At 37.5% G+C, this 9,345-nt stretch overlaps 1 protein-coding gene across 1 annotated transcript; it reads right to left on the bottom strand.

Moving 5' to 3' along the window:
* Positions 1 to 1,381: 1,381 nt before the first annotated feature.
* LOC113039029 (ELKS/Rab6-interacting/CAST family member 1) lies at positions 1,382 to 7,969 on the bottom strand. Its single transcript, XM_026196895.1, has 13 exons — positions 7,741 to 7,969; positions 7,209 to 7,308; positions 6,975 to 7,116; positions 5,901 to 5,988; positions 5,686 to 5,828; positions 5,436 to 5,535; positions 4,407 to 4,555; positions 3,522 to 4,334; positions 3,091 to 3,399; positions 2,547 to 2,646; positions 2,323 to 2,468; positions 2,121 to 2,225; positions 1,382 to 1,543 (listed from the first exon to the last, which is right to left on the bottom strand). Exons 1-11 carry the CDS (start codon positions 7,827 to 7,829, stop codon positions 2,387 to 2,389), a joined length of 2,115 nt encoding a protein of 704 aa, XP_026052680.1. The 5' UTR covers positions 7,830 to 7,969; the 3' UTR covers positions 1,382 to 1,543; positions 2,121 to 2,225; positions 2,323 to 2,386.
* Between the last annotated feature and the right edge of the window lie 1,376 nt (positions 7,970 to 9,345).

Raw genomic sequence — 9,345 nt, 5'->3', positions numbered from 1 at the left:
TGGAGAAAAAGAATAAGAAATGGTGCAATACTTACTTTCAGCTAAATTCTTCTATAAATCATTGCATCACATTAAAGTGGTTATTTTAAGCAAAAAGTACAAGAGGCTGTGAATAAGAGGTCACGGTTTGGCTGTTTAGTGGAAATAGCATGTATGAGTAACAAGATATTGTTACTTCAGATAATCACAACATATTATGTCCTTATTGCTTTTAAAATAGTCAATTAATTAAAGAATTAAGCAAATGCATGACGTTTAAAACCTTCCATTAAGGTTTGTGATATAGACTATACTATTTATATAATATACTGTATAAAGAATACAATGATATGCATTTAGAAATGTTGTACTGACCATTCAGCATCCAAGACTGGAAATATCCATTTTTATAACGAACAATATTGGTGCATAACTCAATCCCTGTACGACACCACTTTGAAGCCTATTAAACTTATCTGTGATGGAGTGTGACTGCCACCTAGTGGACACATCATGAAAACACATTTAAACACATTTTTTTTTGTGTGGGAAAAAAGGTGAAAATTAATTTAGAATTTGTTTTATTGTTGTTATTCAAAAAATTGTCTAATCCAATATCAGAAATATTACTACTGGCAAATTACTTGCACTGCAAAATATATTTAATCAAAATATTTATTGATGTTTTAATTTTAAATCATACCAGCATTTACTTGAAATGGAAAACGGTGTAAAATATGGTAAGGACTCTGAGACACCATACATAATCACTACTTTCTCAGTTTGTATTGACATCCACAGTATATTCGCATTAATGTCATGTATATTTGTCAAATAAACCTATAAATTGACCAAATGTTCAAATTTTACAATGCAACCAGGATGGAAAAAACTTTAATTTCCCAGTGTGTCATATAAAAAACCAAAAATGAAATTTCAACAAATGGAAATATAGCAGTATATGTTGAATAAGGTAGTATATAGTATTACTGCATAGTGAGAGTAACAATACTCTAATATTCATTCCAAACCAGCATATTTCAAATAATTTCCAACAAAGGCTGATATTTGTGGTTTATATTTTTCCATGGGATAAACTAATTATTTTGAGGAAAGCTTATGAAAAACACATTGTCTTTGGAATATTCTGTGCAAATGAATCATGCACAATAGACAGTCACATCAATATTTAAAAAAAATTTGTTTTTTAATGTTTGTTTTGAAAGAAAAAAAAAACATAAATGGCTAAAAATACACAGAACTGAAAGCATTTTTAATAGTGCTGCATAAAACAAATAGCAGATATATATTACACAAATCCTTATTACAAACCAAGGCATTTATTGTTTTGAACACATGAACATATTACAAGAACACACATGCAGACCTGCGGGAGCACCTGCAGTGTTTAAGGAGGACGTCACATCTGCATGTTCACCTTCTTTGTTTTGGGATGACTTTGTTTCCGCTGGTGGCCACTGGGATGAGAAGTTTCCGATACTCCATTGGAAGATATTTCTCGATCAGTATATTCACAGGTGTGGTGTCAGTCACAAAGCCCTGCCTAAAAAAAATATGAGGAACAAGTACTGGAACACGATATAAAGACAAATTTGCAAAAAAAATACAAAAACAAGACATTTAACTACATCTTAAAGTAATAGCGAATGACTCGCTGTGAATGGGTGCCATCAGAATGAGAGCCCCAAACAGCTGATAAAACATCACAATAATCCACACAACTTTCTATTAACATCTTGAAGCAAACAGTCTATCTATAATACTGTTTTCTCCAGTGAAAAAAATCAGGAGAGATATGTCCATGTTATTATAGATTCATACTTTGGCTAAAAGTGAACATTTAACCTTAAAAGCTTCCTAATGATGGATTAGTTTCTTACAAACACGAAAGCTTTTCACTTCACAAGATGTTAATTGATAGACTGGAGTGGTGTGGATTATTGTGATGTTTTTATCAGCTGTTTGGACTCCTTCTGACGGCGGCACCCATTCACTGCAGAGGATCCAAGTGTTGTAATGCTAAATATCTCCAAATCGGTTCTGATAAACAAACAAACTCATCTACTACATCTTGAACAGTGTAAGGGTGGGTAAATTCAACAGTTCTTTTTAATATTTACCTTCTCATGAGGAGCTCAAAATCTTCAACCTCAATAGTTTTACGTTTGGCATGAGTAGCATATGCTTCCAGATCGTCTGCTAGCCGTTCAAAGTACTTCTTAAGACTAAGGGGAACAACAAAAAAAGCACAACCAACGGAGGAGATGTAACTTCAAAATATTCATGCTGCATTGGGGTAAATAACTGCTCCCTGAGGCTTACATTTCATTAATGGCAGGGTAGACGTCACTGGCCACCTTGGTCTTGGCGAAGTGCTTGAACACGCTCATGACGTAACTCTTGGGAAGAACATTGACCCCCGTCTGGCGCTTCTGCCTGGGGCTCGTTTGGCAACCTGAGGGGCAGGACTGAGATAAATGGGTTTAGATTTACGGTAGGAGACTGTAAAATGGACAACAGGAAAAAGAAAGTGGATGGTAAATTACCCAGCGTTCACTTCTTTAAGGACAGTTGGCGTAGTCTGCGCAGTACGATTGGCAAAAACTCTTTTCTGTCTTACAAACGCAGGAGTTTTCATGGACAACTCTAAAAAGAAAAAAAAAGAAAAAAAAAAACAATGCTAAAGTAAATGCAAGTTATCCTAGTTATATCTGATTCACAAGCAATCATTCTTTTGAAATGGTTCTTTTTAATAACTGGGTAGAACTCGCTCCCAAATGATTCAAGCTAACATTTTAACAATACATTAAACATTGGATATTATTATGAGTAATGATGATGCAAAATTCGAGGATTTTAGTACACAGGAATTTGTGCACATTTTTAATGTATTGGTTTTTGAACTAGTTTATTAAAATGATTCACTCAAATGAAATAGCTTGCTAAAAAGAATTGAGTGTTGTTTAATTCCTTTCATCAAATGAACTGGTTTACTATGTATAACAGGACGTTGTTAAACCAGTTTATTAAAATGACTCATTCAGAGGCACTGATTTATCAAGATGAGCAGGATGTGAAAGTGGGAGTCACCTGCACTTAGAGCATCGTCGTCATCATCCTCTTCCTCCTCCTCCTCATCCTGTGGAAATTCAGGGCTGTGATTGGCTGGTTCAGAGTCCAGCAGCTCCTCCTCCTCTGATTGGTTCGGTTCTTCTTCTGCGAGCTCTGGCACATGTTCTTCAGGCAGACTAGCCTCATGTTGCAGTGACCTCTGCTCTGGTGTGCTGAGCTCTGCTGCAGGGTGAAGCGGAGGAAACTCAGGGCTGCCCAGTGCTTCTCTTTCTTCATCTGGAATGTCCTGTAGACTCACTCTCCCCTCATCGACAAAATCCAAAAGATCTGAACAGAAACACGTTAGGTTTTTACTAGCCCACAAACAAACTGAATTAGCAATTCATTTCCATTATCACTGTTAAAGAACTTTGTGATTTTGCCACTTCAGGCAGTCTCACTGTGCTCACCTTTCTCTCTGGGGTTCAATCCAGCTCCAAAACTCTTTGTGACTCTTGAGGTGCCTGGAATTCCCAGGACAGCACCTCCTCCCTCTGAGCGGTGAGCTCTACGAGTTATCTGCTCTAGATACTGTGAGGTGTCAATATGTTCATGCTCAGCTTCAATAACCTCCTCATCCTCAACTTTCTCAGCATTCTCATCTTCAACTTCCTGGGCATTCTCATCCTCGACTTCCTCTCCGTTCTCATCCTCGACTTCCTCTCCGTTCTCATCCTCCACTTCCTCTCCGTTCTCATCCTCCACTTCCTCTCCGTTCTCATCCTCCACTTCCTCTCCGTTCTCATCCTCGACTTCCTCTCCGTTCTCATCCTCGATTTCCTCAATGTTGTCATCCTCGATTTCTACAACCTCTTGATCCTCCGTTTCCACAATGTTCTCGTACTCAATTTCCACAACATTCCCAATCTCAACTTCCTCCACAAATTCTCGATCTTGCAGCTCCACATCATGAGATTCAGGAAGTGATTCGGTCATCGCCTGCGTTGGAGCAAGTACAATATCTTCTGCACTCAAATACACATCATCTTGGGATGAAGGCACCACCTCTTCCTGATCCTGTGATTCCATCTCATGATCTTTTTCTTCTTGAATTAAAGGTTCAGTGTCAGGAATATCACTGACTCTCTCGTTCTCCGCAGAAGGTCCCATTGTGTCATCTTTTTTAGAATGGACATAAAGCTCTGTGACATCACTGAGGCCGAGAGTGAACTTCTGCCAGGAGGAATCTTCTAGAGTTTTTCCCTCCTGAAATACAGACTGATCTAGAAGAGAGAGAAACCATTTTAGATACAGACAAATTCAGATGGAAGCAAAACGTTAGAGTTTATATAAACCTTGGTTAGGACCCTGCTCCAGGCATCTCTGAACGGCCTCATCAAATGCATCCACAGACTGCAGCCTCCGATTGGAGACCTTCCTCTGAAGCCCCGCCCTCTCAATGCGCTTCTCTACAAATGGGGTCTTCAAGGTCAGGTTCAGCCCACTGATAGAAAATAAACTTGAATCACACTCAGAATGCCTCAATCATGTATGTCCCTTACATCTTCTTACACGACGATTAATCAGATTTCAATAATGATCATTATTTCTACTTTTCTCCATTATTTAAGCAAAATCATCTGCAAGCTTTTTCCTAAATGGATACATGCAGCCAAGTGTTTTTCTCTTCCCAACAACGTGCAAACCAAGAACGGATCATCTAAAAGCACCTGCAAAAATTGAAGTTGGAGTTTAAAGTTAATAAAGTTTAATACAGCTAGTCTGTTTTCTTTCACATGGCGGTTTGAGAAAGACTGAACTGTAACAAATCCAAACATGAACTTCAAATATATTGTTTGCAATTGCGACTGCTAAATATATGCACTTGCACTGTTCTTTTAACCACATTTGGAAATGTGGGAATCAATATTACGAATTTTGTTGGTTTAGCTTTTGAGAGAGCGTTCTTGTTTTACTGGTTTATAATGTAAAGTGTGTTTTTTAAATAAATAAATATTATATATATATATATGCGTGTGTGTGTGTGTGTGTGTGTGTGTGTGTGTGTATATGTATATGTATATCTAGAACCTAAACAAGGTCCGATAAACCACAAGAATGAATGTTTTCTTGATTTGTATTTATATGAAAGTGCAATAATTCTAATCCAATCCAAAAAGCATTTTGTAACAATCATGCTAATTGATCATTTGAGCAAAATAACTGTGATTATCAGTTTAACTATTATCGGCAGCATACTACCGTATGTATTGTATACTGCAGTTCCTAATAAATTAACAACAAGCTAGTATTTATATTTACTTTCTAATGTCAGATTTAGTGACTAGGCCAGTCAACCGAGATATAATGGACAAAGCATATACCTTTTTGAGCCAGAAGACACATCTAAATCTTGAGAATCATCTCCTTTCGCCTGAGAGACATCACCTTTATGAAAGACATTTGAGGTGTCTTCTGTGTTGTCTGACAATATAGAAAAGGGGTTAGATGATAAGTGATTTTGAACGTCACAAATTATGTGTCGATATACCAAACATGTGTAATATGGCAGTTTAATTCCAAACACAGACATTCTTGCTAACAAATATAACAGGAGTATAACAGGCGAAGCACCTGGCAGTTGATCAAACTGTTCCTCGAACGCTGACACACTGAAGACCTGCTGCGGTTTCTTGCGGCTCAGTCCTCTGACCACATGCGTCAGAGGTTCAGTGTGCAGAGTCAGGTCAGAGAGCTCCACTCCAGACAGACCTTCACTGAAGAAAACACAGACACATGAACACAACATGAGGAGGATTACAAGCATATGTGATTAAAAAGACACTGACGTTCTCTCTCCAGCACTGGACTCGGCTGGATTCGGCTCGGATTCTTGAAGCGCAGGCTGACCCGACATCAGCAGCGATGCTTCGGTCTCTGAAACACACATGGGAGAATCATTAAAAACTGGGATTTTCTCCTTACAATTTTTGACAACTATCTGTGCAAATGCTTGGGCTGCAGAAGCAAATGTCATTTTTTTATTTATTTGCCAAATTAAATCTGATTATTAGTCATGTCTATATTGGTAATACGCATATTTGCAATGCTTGTCAGTGAACTATGGCTCTGTGTATTAAATGCCGCTTAAATGAGATTGATTCAAAATAAAAAATTATGTTTACATGCTGTGTGTGTGTGTACTGTGCATATGTATTATACACATACATTTTTTTTTTACACATAAATAAAAAACAATATATATATAAATTGTATATATACACTTGTATATAATTAATATTAGGGGTGGGCCGGTACAAGTATCGGTACTGAATGGTTGATGGTGCAAATTCCACATGGAAGTGATCAGTGATAATCGCAATAAACTGTTTGACAGCACTAATATAAATCTAACATATTACTTAATATATACATATGTGTGTGTGTACTTATATACACATAATTAATATACACAGTACACACACACATAATAAATAAACAAACTTTTATTTTGAATCGATTAATTGCAATTAATCGTTTTGCAGCCCTAAACAAAATAAAACTGAATTGCTAAAAATCCTAAAACTGAAATTAATATAAATATTTGTTAAAACTAATGAAAATTACAAAAAGCCTAAATAAAATAAAAATCTAAATTAAAAATGTTATAACAAAAAAAAAAGTAAATACTATAAACTAAATTATAATAACACTTGTATATACATAACAGCATGCCTATAAAGATCTATATTAAACTATAAACATATCCATGACTTTTCCAGGACTGGAAATTAAAATAATTCCAACAAAAACAGGTTTTCCATGACCATGAGACTCTTTAATAATACACATGGATGTGGGTGTGTGTTTCGTGACATGTATTAGTTCATTCCTAAAAATGTTGGCAGTGAGTTTTGACTCACCCATCTGAATGATGCCCCTGAGCAGACCACGAGTGGTCATGTCCTCGTCATATACTGGGGACGGGGCAGTGACAGGAGGGTTCGTATTTGCCACCGTTGACCTCTGCCGTTTAGGAGAAGGGAGGGGTGACAAGGAGGCACTCTGAAACAGACAAATGATTTAGGGATGTACGTTAATCATGTAGAATATGCATTTGCAACACATGAAACTTCTTATTTAAACACCACACAAACCTCATGGAGCTTCTTCTTGAGTCTGTGTCGTAAGGCAGATCCAGGACTCTCCAGTCCAGGGGTGTTTTTTAGCCTCATACTCCGTCGTACATTTGTTGCACTGAAACACACAGAAAATAAACGTTAGATAGATATTATACACACAATTAAAGCAATACACAAACATTACACAATACATAATATAACAAAAAAGTGAAGATACAATTCTCTCCATATGGATGCCTTGCATTGTTGTGTTTTAGATGGATTTAATTCATTTTAAAAGGTAACAGTGAATAAAAATACAGACTTGAGCGCTTTGTTTACAGCTAGATTATTGATAACTTTCCGTTTAACGTTAACGTTACCATTATTGTATTTAGCCGTTACTCATAAACTTCGAACAAATATTTACGTTTGTTTACGTTACATATTGGCATAAACTGTTCGCGTAAATCAATAAAAAAAAACGTTAAGCAAAAAATCTAAAATCATACTGGGCATTTTTATTTGTATAACGTTAAAACTGAAGTGGCATTTGAACTGAATTCACCTTCTGGTTACAGGAGATCTGGGTAACTCTGTGTGCAGGACTCTCCTCAACAAAACCCGAGCCGAAATATCGTCTTCTGTTGAATCCATCGTTTCGTATCGTAGTTTATCACAAATGTAACTATTTTCAAAGGCTACAGAACTATAACAAAAGCGAAATCAAAGTAAACAAAGAAAAGCATCGTCGATTAAAACGTCCGAGGTTTGAAAATGGAAGTCTCACAACTCCCGCTCGTTCGTTCAAGTGAATCTCGCGATATTTTATCAATCGTTTTATTGGCGGGGTAGTGTACTGTCCTCAAGGGGGCGCTCGGCGGCTCAAAAACCTGAAGCCTCCATTGAGCTGCACTTAAATCTCAGGCCGATTTGTGTAAAGTATAATAGTTTAACTGTAATAAATGGATATCTGAGATAAAGATAAAATAATTTACATCCAACTTTCCGGTATCTAAACCACGCCCCAATTTAGTCTAACTGACACTTGATGCTGAGGAAGCCAAATAAATAAAACTTACAGGTCTGGATATAGAAATTGTGATGTGTGAATTTATTATTGTTGTCCAAAATGCTGATTTATTACCAGTCATGAAAATGAAAGGGTTTGTTGGAAATCGCCTGTGGAAATGTTATATTCACATGAATAGGCTATATTAGAAGTCCTTAAAAAAATTAGCATAGTTTAATTTTTTCTTATAGTGAATTGTTTAAAGACATCATTTACCACTGAGGGGAGACGCTGTGTGGTTTTGAGCTGTTTTATGAATTATGCACTTCATGTGACAATGAGACAAAACCATGAAAAAAAAAGTGCAAATACCTGAACTGCATGTGTTCAGACACCAACCTGTCTGAAATCCTTTGCTGACCAGCTGGCCCCCATCTTCACACAGATCTTAAACCTCAGTCTGTCAGTGGATCAACAGCTTCCTGACAGACAGGCAGCAGCTATGGAGGCTGGGAAAATACATATCCAGCACCCGTATAATCAGCACTGGAGCTGTGTTCTCTCCCCACTGCTCTTTTCCCTCTACACCAACGACTGTACATCCAAAGACCCCTCTGTCAAGCTCCTGAAGTTTGCAGATGAAAAACTCATCCGTCTCATCCAGGGTGGGGACGAGCCTGCTTACAGACAGGAGGTTAAAGTGCAGTCTTAACAACCTGGAGCTGAACACGCTCAAAACTGTAGAGATGAGAGTTGACTTCAGGAGAAACCCTGCTCTCCCCTCACTCACCATCATGAACAGCACTGTGACTGCAGTGGAGTCATTCAGGTTCCTGGGCACCAAAATAAGGACCTGAAATTGGACATTCACATTGACTCCATTGTTAAAAATTTGATGTGCAGAAGTTGTACTTCCTTCACCACAGGAGCTGCAGAAACAGTTTTACTCTGCCATCATTGAATCCATCCTCTCCACTTCAGTAACTGTCTGGTTCAGCTCAGCTACCAAATCTGACCTCAGAAGACTTCAGAGGGTAGTGTGGACTGCTGAGTGAATCATTGGTACAACCCGCCCCACTTTCCAAGAACTGTACTCATCCAGAGTGAGCAAAAGGGCTGGCAAAATGCATCTCAAAATCATTAAGTCACTGCTGGAAAGGG

This window comes from Carassius auratus, chromosome 21 (genome assembly GCF_003368295.1).
Source record: "Carassius auratus strain Wakin chromosome 21, ASM336829v1, whole genome shotgun sequence".
NCBI classification, from domain to species: Eukaryota; Metazoa; Chordata; class Actinopteri; order Cypriniformes; family Cyprinidae; genus Carassius; species Carassius auratus.
This window is presented reverse-complemented; position numbering and strand designations above follow the sequence as displayed.

What these genes read in the sequence shown, in the direction of transcription:
- LOC113039029 (XM_026196895.1), bottom strand. Translation starts at nt 7,829, where the DNA reads ATGGATTCAACAGAAGACGATATTTCGGCTCGGGTTTTGTTGAGGAGA. An exon ending in CAGGGGCATCATTCAGATGG is followed by an intron (nt 5,989 to 6,974) that starts GTGAGTCAAAAC and finishes TGTGTGTTTCAG; the next exon opens with AGACCGAAGCATCGCTGCTG. An exon ending in GGAGCAGGGTCCTAACCAAG is followed by an intron (nt 4,335 to 4,406) that starts GTTTATATAAAC and finishes TCTCTCTTCTAG; the next exon opens with ATCAGTCTGTATTTCAGGAG.